The sequence below is a fragment of the Asterias amurensis genome, chromosome 5, assembly GCF_032118995.1.
Source record: "Asterias amurensis chromosome 5, ASM3211899v1".
Classification (NCBI taxonomy): Eukaryota; Metazoa; Echinodermata; class Asteroidea; order Forcipulatida; family Asteriidae; genus Asterias; species Asterias amurensis.
This window is the reverse complement of record NC_092652.1, coordinates 19,831,172-19,846,200: the sequence shown is the minus strand read 5'-3', so window position 1 is coordinate 19,846,200 and position 15,029 is coordinate 19,831,172. Positions and strand designations below refer to the sequence as shown.

Sequence of the window (15,029 nt, the reverse complement as noted above, 5' to 3'; positions counted from 1 at the left end):
GATTTTCTATGATAATAAGTGGCAAAACTGTGAAACTAGGTTGATAAATGTTGTTCAAATGTTGACTTTGAGCGAGATTCTGGCAAAATCTTTCAACTCTGTGGACATATTCTTAGACCGAATCCACCACTTTTTCATTCGTTATGAAACAAATAGGCATCTAGTAAAATAATTATGTTATTACCCAAGATGTACTTGTTGGTAAAATTGAGTGAACAATATTGGTGGCAGATACAAAAATCTTTCCCAATTCTGTTTTAAGCCATCCCCCCATAGCATAAATAGGATAAATCTCCTCACTTAGTGATTGTTCAAACGGAAACAGTTCACATTATAAAAAGTTATTTTTCATTTTGATTTGTCTGGTCTTGAAAAATTCTGGCCCAATGCAAATTGTGAGCTACAAACACTTGGGTCGTAGGAACTACCAATAATAGAAAAAGCAAAATCAAGACACGTTCATTGATCTTTCACAAAATTGCACTAATTTTGATACCTTTATTAATATCAATTCCTACAATTTACAAGAAGTGTAATAAGTTAAATACAAAACACTTAACGGTCCCCAATTGGTTGGACACAATGGGGACAGGAATGATTTCAAAGAACTGCTTAAGCAGAAAAAAGTGTCTGAGCACAACAAAATAATGCTTACCAGAATAAGGTTACCAGCCAAATCATTCCACACTCACAATCTGTGACTGGTATCCTGGGGCGGATTGCAATAAAACGGTCTTAATCAGCAGTCTAAGACCAGTCAGTTAAAGCAGGCTATCTGCCTTAGAAGGTCTTAGCTAAGACAGTCATTAAGCCTGTTGCAATAAGCCGGTCTTAGATAAGTCGGTGAAAAGTAATGCAATACGAACAAATGTCCCATAATACTTAGCACTCTGCAGGCACTGGCGGTACGGCATTGTTCTTATTGCTTTAGTTTAAATCATCGGATATCAAATCTGTGAGTTGTATCATTTTTACTTTTGGGAACATACATTTACGATACAATCACCTTGATCATCATCATAATGCCTCCCATGGGTGTAATCTATTTCTAAAATACAATCTCATCCTAGAGCTCTTTGTATCATCCAAATCATCTACAACTAACAGATGCAGCGCCATCTTTAAAAACCAAAACAAAGACCGATTATAGCCAGCTCAGAGCAGGCTTAAGATTTAAGACTGGCTATAATTATAGACCGCGCTATTGCAATCGGTCTATAATTAAAGACCGTCTAAGCGCGTCTCAAGTTAGCCGGCTATAGCACATAGACTGGTTTAAGACCGCTTGGTGCAATCCGCCCCTGCTCATTTCTGCTTAGCAGACAATTGTTTCAGCATTACTTTCTGCTTTTAAGCAGCTCTGAGAAACTTTGATATAGTTCTTTGGGGTACTTCGAAATAAAATGATGGCATGTCCGCCGTTTGATAACCCCTGAAGTTGGTTATAGGCTTCAGGGAGCTTCTGGGAACAGTATCCCCAGCGCTAGTGAAGTAGCTTAAAGAGCTGAGAAAAAGTCTGAGATTTCTCATCCCAGTTAAACTTAGGAAACATAAAAACTATCATCTCAGTGTTCACAGGTGCTCACATAGCCAGCACCTGGGGTAACATTTTAAGGGGGGGTGGGAAGAGGTGCACCAATTTTTCTACGGGGCACTTCTGGCCAATTTAAACTTAAGTTTCTGTTTGCATTCTCTTAATCAGGTCAATTTTCAGCGCCCTTGCTATGCCATTTACTGTTTTTATAAGACATTAGTGTAAAAACAAAAACAATGTTTGTGTGTAAATGGAAAATAGTATTAAAACCAGTGAAATTTTCATACAAAGCTTTATTAAGTAACATTCAATTCTGGTAATTTTCAATCTCAAAATTTTAGATTTCAAATGTTACATTAACATGATTCTAATAATGCCACTGGAAATAGCTAAGGGAATGGACCCTATAATTGTAGACCAATCCAAGTAACAATCCTATGCCTCTTATAACGTGTAGAATTCATTCCAATTATTGTGCCAAATCATCAGGAGCCTTTTATAAAAGGTAGTGTGACTTCACTGGAGATCAGTGCACAATTGCTCTTCATATTGTCCTCAGTTCTTGGTCACTTTGTACTTCAAGAAAACATTTTTGAAGAAACCTTCTTGTATATTCATTGTCTGTCCGCAACAACAACAACACCCCTTGGTAAAATATTATCTGCCATCATTCATCAGTATACATGAACCATCCCGTAAAGAAACCTGTGGGTAAAACGTTAAGGAAACTTCCTTTGCTTAAAAGAGGGTACATAACAACCTTGGCACAATTTCATGAAGCTGTTGAGAAGGAAATTCTGTTTTCCAAACTTATTTTTTGCTAGGCAAGAAATTAGTGGGGCACCAGTCGCTGCAGTGTAACACTATATTGTAGGCTGGTAGCCTGTTTCTGCCTTTTCAGCAATTTTTGTGTTTACAGGTTTTATGAAATTGATCCCAGGTCCAAGGCCCACGTTTTTGCATGAACAGGTATGAGAGTAGAGTATCCCAGATCAAAACCAACCCCCTAAAACTTTAAACGTCTACACACATTCTATTTTTTACATCACTTTGGAGACATCTATTGTTCTTTCCTTTGTCCCTATAGTCAAGAACCTCCCATAGACTTTGTACACAAAGTTCCGTCTTTAGAATTCCCCTATGGAGTCCTTTCGTTTTCCTCTTTTCCCGTCAGTCTCCACAAGGTGCCAAATTTTTAAACACACAAACAGAAGTGTATTGTTCTCCAATTGTGGACCCTCTTTTGTTCAACCCAACATCCTGACAAACTTGAGCCCCTTTCACATGAGAGCAATTTGGCAAGGGTCCCTTGCTAAATTGTAGCATGGTTGTAAGATTTTACAAAATGCACCTTGTGCTTTTGGAGTGTCCAGGGTCCCTTGTCAAATCTTGTCACAAGATTGCTACATTTTGTCGGAGGTCTGGACCTACAACAAAATCTTACACTAGCGGAAGTTTTGACCAAGGACGTGGGCTACATCATCGTGTGAAAGGAACCCTTGTTTATTGAACGACGTCCTGGGTGAATATGCCCATACAGCGTATGATATTGTGGGTGCTACCTTGTCCAACTATTAGGTGATCAGGATTACCAATTCGTCATATCACTCTCATGTCCCACAAGGAGTGTTAGTTTTTTAACTTTGCAGTGTGAAAGCCCACAAAATCAGTCATGGCCCTGGCTACATTTTGGCCGTGTGAAAAGGGCTATAGACCCCATTGTTTTATTGTCCCCTTTTGTTTTAAGTATTGATTGTCACTACAAGTTCACACACACCCCTCAAACCACCACCTCAAATCACTGATAAAAAGGATACGTCCAGAATAGAACATATGTCTGAAATAAAGATGAGTCAAGGAAACAAATTGTGTAATTCTTTCATAAGTATGAAGAAAATATTGCATAAAAAGTTACTACAAAAGCCAAATAGTGCCCTTTGTAGCTGTGAAGTTGAGGTAACACAAGTTTTTGGCCCAATTTCATTGAGTTGCTTAAGCAGAGAATAATGTCTAAACAATTCCTGCTAAGCAAGCATGAGCAGGAGACCAGTCAGAGATTGCACATGTGACAAGGTATTTTGGCTGATAACCTTACCGGTACTCTGGTAAGCATAATATTGCTGTGCTTAGCTACTTTCTGTGCTGAAGCAGCTCTAATAAAGAATTGGGCCCGTATCATAATACATCTGTTATAAGACTTGAGGGTTGTAATCATTATATAGATATTTTTGAAACAGTACAGTTTAGAAAAAGATATTCTGAAGGAGAATTAAAACTTTGCAATGCTAAACAATGAAATGTGTTCACTGTAATTAGGTGAAGCAGTTTGGTGCTCCTTGCAGCCAAACCAAAGGAGTGGCCCAGAAGCATAGTGTTAGTCAGAGCGGCGTCTGGGTGTCTTTTTGACACCCTGTTTTAAACTTGTGGGCACCTTATTTGTTTTGTCATTTATTTACACCTAAATGTATTGTAACTGAACAATTAAGTCACCCAGGATTTCAATTTCCTGCAAGTTTGGACACCCTTCTACAAAATCATGGCTCAGGCCTGATACTTCACCAAGGCATTTAAGGCAATTGCCTCAATGCCCCCTGGTCATTGCCTTGGTGCCTTTGAAATGTTCCAGTGTACAAATTTACACTTTCCTCATAGGTACCCTTTATTAATGCGTTGATGTCCTTGCCCTTTCAAAAATGAAGAATACAGGCCTTCTGGCTTAAACCCTGCCCCAGAAGGAGTGATCAAAAAGGATACAAAGAGTCCGCCTAGAAGTCCACTGGTTATGAGTGGCTGTCTAAATCGGAAGAATTCTTGCCAATTCCTGCCGGCTTTTATGAAGAGCATCGCCTGTCACGAAAGAAAGAAAACCATCAAGATAGTAATATAAAACCAAGCCTGTTGTGTTGATAGGTTTGGACAGGTTCCCTGCTACATACATAGTTTTAACCAGAGGGGTGCTTGTGTGTCTTTTACTATTTTGACACCCTGTTTTATCTGTCATGTACACATAAATTCACTGTAATGGTAATGAAACAATTTGGACACCCAGTTTTTAAATTCCTAGTATTTTGGAAACCCTTTTACCAAATCTTGGCTGAATTCTTGGATACATGTAATTATTTAAAGTAATATAAATGTGATGCATGTCTTGTACACATTTCAGGGGAGACAAAGGCAATGACCAGGGGCAAGAGGTGATTGCCTCCGTTAAGTGAATCAGGCCTGAAATTTTGTAGCCATTGTCAGTAAATTTGATTCATCGATTGAACATGTGACAGGAAGATCAAAATAATACTTACTGAAAATGCGAATGAAACGATGAAATAGAAGAAAAAACCTTCCAATCCTGTGAGTCCAAGAATTCCTGCTGAGGATCCGGATAGAGCGGACACAAATGTACGACTGAAAATGAATAGTTCAACATTTCATTGTTATTTTTGTCCTCCTACTTTTACAAAAAATTGGTAAAACTAGGTCTTTTTCTTCAACTGTGCCACGCATCTGGAACTCTCTACCACTTAATCTTAGATCTAATCTTTGTGCCACAAAATTCAAATCTCTTCTCAAAACCTATCTTATATCACAGGTTTTCAAGGACAATTTTGTTGTGTATGTTTTTCTTTGTTTTGCTTTTGTTTATTTTGGTTTAACTGCGCCTTGAACACCCAGCAGGGTGGATATGTGCGCATTACAAGTAGTAGTATTAGTATTAGTATTAGTATTAGTATTAGTATTAGTATTAGTATTAGTATTAGTATTAGTATTAGTATTAGTAGTATTAGTAGTATTAGTAGTATTAGTATTATTACTATTATTACTATTACTATTACTACTACTATTACTACTACTACTACTACTACTACTACTACTACTACTACTACTACTACTACTACTACAACGGCGGCGACGGCGGCGGCGGCGGCGGCAGCGGCAGCGGCAGCGGCAGCAGCAGCAGCGGCAGCAGCAGCAGCAGCAGCAGCAGCGGCAGCGGCAGCAGTAGCAGCAGCAGCAGCAGCGACAGCAGCAGCAGCAGCAGCAGCAGCAGCAGCAGCAGCGACAGCAGCAGCGACAGCAGCAGCAGCAGCAGCAGCAGCAGCAGCAGCGACAGCAGCAGCAGCAGCATTACTAATAATAACTGCCACTGCCACTGCCGCTGCCGCTGCCGCTGCCGCTGCCGCTGCCGCTGTCGCTGTCGTAGTCGTTGTTGTTGTTGTTGTTGTTGTTGTTGTTGTTGTTGTTGTTGTTATTATTATTATTATTATTATTATTATTGTAGTGACCAGAAACCTAGTTCTCTAAATGGTGATGTTTGCTGATACCAAGTCTTATGTACCTTTCTGTAAAAAATAAAATTTCAAAACAAGAAGAAAAAAAACATAGTACAAAACTTACTTGTGTGTATGTTTTCCCTATTACAAAATTAAAATCAATTTTTTGTTTAACAAACAATAATGTAAAGTGTTCTGTTTCCCAAAATTGTTTTAATATTATTATTATAAAACAAAATTGATTGGAACTTACCAGTAGGACAATATGGACATGTTAGAACGAATTGCCAGTTCATTGTAAACCACAGGTTCTGCAAAAAAACGAATCAAAATTAATGTGTTGTTAAAAGCCAAAAACAGGGATCACGAATTATAATACAGGCCGTGGCTCAACGTCAAACAACTGTCACAGACAACTGAGACGATCAGACCTGATGCTTCGGTTTTGAAAGGGTAATGCATTTTCTACTTAGAAAAGTCAAGTTTTAACTTGAAAAGCAGTTCTTTGAGGAAAATGTAAATTTCTTTTTGCCAAGGGGCACCACAAGCCCATCAAAGCTATTACAATTAGGGGCAATGGAGGCAATTTGTTTTTCTTCAAGCCTGGACAAATTAAAGGCTTTTTATGAATTTGACTGGATATATTTCTGTTCCAGTCGGGCCACCACTTGTTCACTGCTGTGCTGGCATGTTCACTGGCACTGCTGTGCTGGCATGAGCATGAAGCCATGATGATGAGTGGACTGAGTTTTGTTGTGTGTTGTGATATGCAGTAGCACTGACTGAGTCACTGTGCTGTGTGCGGGTGATGGGACTGATGAGCCCGATATCGAGATTCTACCATCTATCTACTGAACTGAGTACTCTGTCCTGTTCTGAATCTTATGTACTCATCTTGTCCTTGAATCCTTGATCTTCTCGTTCGTAAAGACATGGATTAGTGTAGCCCCATAAATTGGTCCAATCCACTCCGTATCCTTGGCCCCAGCACCACTGATATCAAAACCTTTCGCTTCCTTGAAAAACCATCTGCAACGTTCTGCATCGTGAAACTTACCGATCTAATGCTTCAGAAGTTGCAGATAGCACTACACTTGGAATTGTTCAAAAAGGTATCAATGAGTTTGAGTAAAAACCAAATGAATTTTGAGCGGTAAAAGAGCGCTAGTTGAGAAAATTCACACGCAAAATTTACTTGATTTTTACTCAAAATCTGTGATACCTATGTGAACGATTCCAAGTATAGTGCTATCTCTATCTGCAACTTCTGAAGTATTAGATCGGTAAGTTTCATAATGCAGAACGTTGTAGATGGTTTTCCGAAAGGTTTTGATATCACATTATCAGTGGTGCTGGGGCCAAGGATACGGAGTGGATTGGACCGATTTATGGGGCTAGTAGGCTAGGATTAGTGTAGACTGTAGTGTAAGAGACACATTTTAACCATAAAACCCAATACATTAAACAGTAAAATGTACATTATTGACCCGGGATTCCAGGCAATGGCCGGGTTCACTCTTCTTGTAAATACTTACCACTCGGAACTTGCAAATCTGATCTCACGTTACTGTGCAGACTTCGCTGTCTCACGGTGGTCGCCATCTTGATTTGAGTTCATTAAAGTCAACAGAGGGCGCCCTACTCAAACTCTGTGTCGGTCGGTGACATTGATCTCCATTCATTAGCGAGGTTGCCATTATACTGCTGGAGATCATGGTCGGTGACATCATGGAGGTTCTTCCTCCATGGTAACATGCATTAGGAAAAATTATGGCTTAAAAAAAAAAAGAAATACAAAATCCTGAAATACAAAATCCAAAATCGGTACCAGCAGCGCGACAGTTTGTTTTAAATATTACTTATTGACTATTGGTTACAATAAAATAACATCCCAAAGTTAAAAGACCTGCCGCCACTTTGGCTCTGAAAATAAATCTTTAATCAATCAACAGCAAGATCGGGGATGTGTCGTGCACCCCACTTTGTTTACTTTAAAGGCAAACAAAATTCTGTACTAACTATTTTTAATTAATGAAAAACAAATCGTGATTAACTTAATGATGACTTGTATATTTTATTATTTGAAAGTAGGGAATAATTGAAATAAAAATGTCGGCAACATAGTTGCGATAACGTAACCCTCCTCCCGAGGGTTACGTTATCGCAACTATGGGCAACATGGGTTCCGCGGCTATGGCGCTGACAAGATCTGCGAAAGGTGAGAATTAAAATTTGGGGCCGTCGTTGTAAAAATAATTTAAATTTTAATAAAACAAAAATTAAAAATCCAAAAATAGCTAATGGCCGACGTTTCAACCCTTGCAGAGTCTCTCTCGAATTTAGTAGATTGTTGTTTTCATAGAAATAATTTGATTTGTCTGCCTTCAAATCTATTACTAATAATTGTCACTGACACTTTTTTATTTATTACCCGGGGGGTTGCCAGCGGAAATAGCAAAACTCGAAAACAGTGTTTCTAGTGTAAACATTGTTAAACATTAGTTCATTTGAAAAAACGTCTTTCGTCTTTCCTGAAACACGTGACTTATGACGTCATGAAAATAATCTCCATCAAATAATACAAATAAGATATTGTTTATGTTTTCTTCCATTGACGCTGTATATAGAAACTTGGAAGTCCTGACTCGGTGGCTCTTTAAAAAAAGATGTCATCGGTTACATGGCCTATAGGTCACGACCCCGCCAACCAAGCACCCTTGCCTCTTTCCTCAAAAAGACAATGAGACAGCACACCATCTTTCTCAATGATGCCTGGCCCATCGGGTCCTTGCTGTATACCAGATCGGTAAACTTCAAAGCCGCAAATATTGTGTTTGTTCTCCTGCTGCTTCGTTTCATTTAGCAGCAGTAATGCAGCCTAAAATATCAACAATTATTATTATTATGCTACGACGCTTGGTTATAGTGCAACGGTAATGGAGTTGATGCACGCCCTTACCATCAGTTGAAGATTTAGGCCTAGACCCAGTGACTGGGGCGCTAGATTCCTTTTTCGAATTTTTGACATTATCGGTCATAACGTCAACATTTCGAAAAAAGGAATCTAGCGCCCCAGTCACTGGATCTAGGTTAGGCCTACCTCAACAGGCCTTTAATGATCTGTTTGGTCACTTCTTACACACTGTCCGCATGCATGCCTTCACCATAGAAATAAAGTTTTAAAAACTTGTGTGTAGGCTAAACACGTAACCTTTAGTCTTTTTTTAAACTACTTTGATTTTTTATTTTAACTTTTTAAACTGAATAATAGACCAAATTGAATTGAAATTAGAGGGTGAATTTTAATTACACTATCTCACCCACCGCCGACCTTTTCCCATAAACCACAATAATTTGAATAGTAAGCCTGCAGATTGGAGCCGCTATGGCCGACAGATCATTTCTACTGTTCAGGCAAATGAACACAATAGAACGAAAAATAATAATAACGAAAATAGTAACACTTTCTTTCAGTCTACAAGATCATGCACTTGTTAATTAAGATCAACATTATTACCCAACATTTCTTAATGTGCATAAAGAAAGAAACTTGAGGAATTTGCCAGAAATGTTGACACCATTATCGGCATTTTTGATTAATCGCTTGGTTTCCTCCGAACTACAAGTCTTTTGTCTTTCTCGTCTGTCATTACACGGAGGTCAAATTTGGGTCCTTACTTGACAAGGCCAGACGGTCTTCATTGCGGCGGCTTGTCTCACAAGAAACCCCTACTACGTAAAATGGTGAAGTCAAAATTTGATTAAATATTGTGATAATTTTGCAAAATTTGCAACTTTCTGATTAAAAATAATATCAGTGTGTTATATTGTTGTTTTATAGAAAAAAGATAAGATTTATTTCAATAAAACAGCAGAAACAAAAACTTTTAAATGGGTGAGTCGATTAACAAAAGTGGGGGTTTCATCGCGCGACATTTGATACCAGCAGCGTGCAGATAAAACTGGAAAAGACTGCCATAAGCTAAGGATCGGAATGTGTGCATTTTGTATGGTAACACTTTTTACGTGTATGATATGCTGTGTGTGGCCCTAGTGCATTGTCGGACGACCGAGGAGCAAAATAACGCCTTGTTGTCCATGAATTGACGTTGAATTTCAAATTATGGAATGAAGGTAAGTTACATAACTGTGTAAGATTGTATCTGTTAACTTCTGTGAAGAGACTGGGGAGAGAACATGTACTGTTTGCACTGAATGAATGAACTTTTGTGTCGCAATTTTGGGGACCGACGGTGTACCGATGATTGTGCCGTTGATGCCGTCCACACAGCATCCACACACACGCCACTTGGTCGTAGTGGTAGTAGCGCACATGGTAACATGTACTCAAAAAGCGTGCACGTATTGCTGTCTAGTTGTTGAATGTTGCATGTTGCATGGTGCATGTGTGAACAATTTTAAAAACACATTTTCTTGCGACGTATTGCAGCTGTTTACAAGTTTGTAAATCAAATGAAAGAAAGATAATGATTAAACAATTAGGCATGATTATTTTGATAGGTGACAGTTCAATAATTGATGTTTTTTTAGTAAGCAATTGCAATTCATCTGGCATGTGAGACTTCCTCTTTTCACTTTGGGGTTTTGATTTTTCTCTTTTTTTCTTAACTTTCTGTGTACAAAAGTATTTTAAATTATTAAAATGAGATTGTTTTGGTGGAAGTTAGCTCTATGGTCAAAACAAGCGAAAAAGACTGTTGTAAACTTGTTATACAGTCATTTGACCAGTTCGGGATCATTGACCGGTTCGGGATCATTGACCGGTTCGGGATCACTTCAACTTTGCAATAACCAAATAGTTATATAATTTCTCATTGTTACCACTTTCTGTTGATAAATGTGAAGATTAACACCCATTAAACCAACAAACCCAAAATAAGGTGCCAAACATCACCAGCAAATAAGTTTTGGCTGTTTTCCTGAAGGTTGTCTGCGAAATTGATCATTTTTTTGTTTAAAAATTTTGGTTGAAAAACACTGTTAAAACTTCCTACCTTTAGAATTCGAGTGCCGGGGCAAAAAATATTTATGTAAAATGATAAGAATGTGTAAAAACAAATTCCTGTAAATACTGTGCAGTCATCTTGTTGTTTTGAGGATACGAAGTTACCAAAATCTTCTTTGGGGGGGCAACTTACCCTTGACCAGTTCGGGATCACTCAACATCTCATTGCGTCAAATGGTGACGCACTAACTTACTAAGTAAGGTAAAATCATACTACTGCAGTAGAAAGTTTATTTAGTTGATTTTGAGAAACATTACTTCAACAAATTCTTGTAGATTTTTTGTTTTGTGAGAAAATTAAACTTGGAGGGGTCAATAATGCTTTTTAGGTTCGCTTCACTTTTTCATTTGCCTTTGCTGTTGTTTTGTGGTTTTGTCGTTGGGTTTTTGCGCTGCTATTGAAGACACTTGCATGACATTCACTAAAGAAAGGAAGTCCAAGTCCATGCTAACACACCTCTGAAGTTTTGTGTCCTTGAGAGACAGTTTTATGGATGGGAGTATGGGTTTGCAGTAAAGGGCACTCTACTGATTCAGAATAGATTCAACTGATCCTGAACTGGTCAAACCGGTGACGATACTTTTCTTAAAGCCTCTTCAAAAGAACTAATATTTTTTTTGTCAGTGAATACTTGGTGAGTTTTATGTCATGTTTAGGTAAACTGATAAACTTTTTTATTTAAGATATCAAAGAGATTGCAACAAAAAACAATGTGAATTCAAAAAGTGATCCAGAACTGGTCAAACGACTGTACTCTTCTTTTTTTGCAGTTTCAGGTAAACAAGTTCTTTACTCCTTGATCATCAATAAAAATTAATTAAGTTATTTATCAAAGGTTTTTTGAAGAGTGAATAAATATTTCCAATGATCCAAAAACCATGTTTTGAGAAATATCCTGCTTTATAGAAGAGTCAAAAAAAGATTTTTTGTTATAACTTGCAAGGATTTGTTTTTATGTTCATACCAAAATACTTGTGCAGTGTTTAAATTTTGGTTGTGGCAGTCATAAGAAGCCAGGGTGATTTAGGAGGTCTATGCTATTTTTCTTGACTCGACTGTTGACGGCATAATATTTCAGAGAAAAATATTTCCCTGGCAGATCACTAGCTACTGGTGACTTTCAGATTTTAACTGTCCTTGAGTTTCACAGATATTTCTTCTAAGTCGGTTAAAATTAAAATGGTAAAAGATGGTGTTAAATAATGTGCAAACATGAGTGAATGGTTGATTTTGGTCCACATTTGCATCAACTACTAATATTTATAACTACGATAAAGAACTAGATGCAGTATTAGGAAACATGAGTTACAATTTATACATAGCCTTTATTTTGAAAATCCTACAAATATCTTGTCATGGATTAATGAAGCTTTTCAATTTGGTCTATTTTGTAAACAAAACCCCAACCCACACAAATTCAAAGTGAATTAGGGGGGGGGGACTTAAATTCTACTATTATTGAGCTTGTGTGGGACAGTGGGAGGTACATTTATACCCAAAATTCTGTGTTTACTTTTAACATAATTTTTGTCCAATTCTCCTTATAATCTAAAATTAATACTCAAAACAACTTTTGAATTAGGTAGGTAGGACCACGGTAGGACTAAGGCATAATATGATGGAACTTTGTAGACATCAGTGTTTTAAGTACAGTGTTCCATTGGTTGGTGTACTGTACTCCATTGCAGTGAATACAATGCCATATCCCCACAATCAAATTTGTTGGTGAGCTTTAGCAGCAGTCAGCAGCATCAAGTGGTGTCTGGTTTGATCCCAGTAGATGCAAAGCTGGGGTGTATTACTTTGACCTCAAGGCCTTCCACCAGAGCTTGGCTCATATCAGCACTGAGGGAAGAAATCCCACCTTCCATCAGGAGGGCTTTGCAGAAATTAGCATGGACTGGTATTTTCAGCTTTCTCATAGCATGGGGGCCATGATGGAGGAGTGTGACTTTGTACAGGTGTTAGGCACAGACAGAGTTGGGCAAGAATGCACACTGGTTTCACAGGCCTATGAATATGTGTGTATGTTGAATTTGATTTGATTTGAATTCATTTGGACTGAATATGCAGCAAGATTATGACAACAAGCATTTACACTGATAAGAGAATAAAAATGGAGGGAATCACATCTTTTGAATTGAGAGTTTTGTCACTCACACTTCCTTGCTCTATGCACTAACTAACACTTTTGGCCTACAAAGAACAACTCCTTTGTTAATGTCAGTAGTATCAAAGAATCTTGCCCATATTTTTTTGTTTGAACTTTTCACAACTCCCAAAGTATTTTTTGGGGGAATATTATTGTCACAATGAAACACTGACTAAAAATATCAAATTTCACTAAAACCAAGAAAAAAACATTAAGGAGGCAGATTGAACATTTTAGGGCTGTTTTAAACCAAACACCAAACAAAAAATAGTCAGTCATATAGGACCTTGTTTCTATTTAGTGTCAACCAAACTTTGGCCAAACGTTCAAACTTTTGGTCCAGAATGCCCACAGTTTTATACAATCCTGGGGGAAACCCTGTCATTATCTCTAAACTCTTAGAAGTACCACAGCACTGCCTGAGCTCAATGCAAAGACCCATTGGCTTGTGGGCCCGATTGCATTAAGCTGTTCAGTTTCTTTGCTGAGCAAAAAGTTAGTGGGGCGGCACCAGCCTCAACTCGGCAAACTTGGATAATTTCCCTAGCATTTCTGGGGTGCTTAGTAGCTTTAAATATGAAATTGGGCCCTGGTAATCAAACTAGCCAAACTGGTTTATTTGAAGTGAGCATGGTCTAATCACTGTAGTGTTGCAGTGAAATTATACCACACTTAACAAACAAGATTCAACAAGAATTTGAGTGGGTTCACACTTCCATCAGTTTTGAATTACCGTAATCCAGGAAGGAAATAATGCACTCAACCATTGTGCTCCCTGTGTTTTAAATAAACCCAGACAATGGAACTACAAACACCCCCAGCTCCCCAAAGCAATCCAAATATTTATACAGTCTCAGTTGAATGGCCTATTTCAGGTGGCACATCCCCCTGCCTGGCGACTGCCTAGTTTTCCTTGGGTCCTCTCAGTCTCAGGCTTTTCCCAGTTCTTAGAAGTATGTTTTCATGGTTTACCATTGGCATTTCAGTAAGTACTCTCAGGGGTCTGTTCACTGTAGTTTGCAAATTTTCAACCCTGGAAGCATTTTGTAAGGGTCAAGAATAAATCTGACCCTGTACATGTTATGAATGTGCTCTGCCTGTCCATTTTTAAAGGATTGATGCAAGAGTACTCTCATAGCCATGAAGTATCTTAGATACTTAGATGCAATAGTTTCTTTGGATTCTCCTTACGAATAATAATGCACCCTTGAAATATTTCTATACTGTACATGTACTATAATGTATTATTGTAATATCATCATTGAATGAAAACATTGTTTCACAAGCTTGAAGCAGAAAGTACATAGGACTAACCCACCCTTTTATACCTTTTTTAGAATCTTTTTTTGCCTATGACAATGACATGAATCCCTACTCACTCTGAATGAAGATGTATGCCTATGAAATTATGATTCAGCTTCATTAGTCTTAAATTTTTTGGGAAAAAAAAGGTGAAAATCACAAAGCAATGTTTTCAGGTGAGCGGTATTGTAGGCCTATAGGGCGTTCGTTTAAATAATAATTTTTGTCTCACTCTGACAAACATTATTTTTGTGAAATTGTTTTACTCATTTCTCAAAAACTACTGCACCTAAGCAAGTAATATTTGAAGGGAAGCTTTTTACCACGTCACCATTATCTTTAAATCGTGAAAGCTTATTGTAAATCTGTGGACGTTTGTGTTGTACAAAAAGTAAACCCTTTAAAGATGTAACAAGAGACACTCCAGCTGGTATATATCTGCCTTAACAGCTAGTCTGGGACTGAGATCAAGGCCAGAGATTATTTGGATTTCAGAAGAGTCACTCAGGAGGGTTACAGTTGTTGGCTTGATGTGGTCGTTTTCTCCACAGGGCTGCATTGTTCCCTCCAGTCCCCCCTGCCATAATATCAGTGTCCTTGTGAAGGATTTGTTACAGTTGAAATTACAATGTTGAGCTTTTGTCCAGAATAATTGGAATCTTTGTTGTGTGTCATAATACTGCAAGGTATACTTATACAGCTTATTTAAGTGTAGTGCAATGTAGTAGAAGCATAAGGACCAAAAA

The 15,029-nt window shown here is 38.0% G+C and overlaps 2 protein-coding genes across 2 annotated transcripts in view; one reads left to right on the top strand and one right to left on the bottom strand.

Annotated features, from left to right (window-relative positions):
* Window positions 1-462: 462 nt before the first annotated feature.
* LOC139937225 (ER membrane protein complex subunit 6-like) lies at window positions 463-7,409 on the bottom strand. The gene is made up of 6 exons (XM_071932310.1): window positions 7,338-7,409; window positions 6,056-6,113; window positions 4,834-4,936; window positions 4,289-4,381; window positions 3,352-3,371; window positions 463-2,239 (listed from the first exon to the last, which is right to left on the bottom strand). Exons 1-6 carry the CDS (start codon window positions 7,402-7,404, stop codon window positions 2,209-2,211), a joined length of 372 nt encoding a protein of 123 aa, XP_071788411.1. The 5' UTR covers window positions 7,405-7,409; the 3' UTR covers window positions 463-2,208.
* A 2,430-nt stretch (window positions 7,410-9,839) lies between these two features.
* The window catches only part of LOC139937368 (zinc finger protein GLI2-like), a 50,764-nt gene continuing 45,574 nt past the window's right edge, over window positions 9,840-15,029 (top strand). Inside the window, exon 1 of the mRNA XM_071932480.1 lies at window positions 9,840-9,936. The gene's annotated coding sequence lies outside the window, so the exon portion shown is untranslated. The remainder of the gene's footprint in view (window positions 9,937-15,029) is intronic.

Coding starts and splice junctions, on each gene's coding strand:
- LOC139937225 (XM_071932310.1), bottom strand. CDS start 7,404: ATGGCGACCACCGTGAGACAGCGAAGTCTGCACAGTAACGTGAGATCA. Junction 6,114..7,337: donor AGATTTGCAAGTTCCGAGTG/GTAAGTATTTAC, acceptor GTTTTTTTGCAG/AACCTGTGGTTTACAATGAA. Junction 2,240..3,351: donor ACATATGTTCTATTCTGGAC/GTATCCTTTTTA, acceptor TTTTACCCACAG/GTTTCTTTACGGGATGGTTC.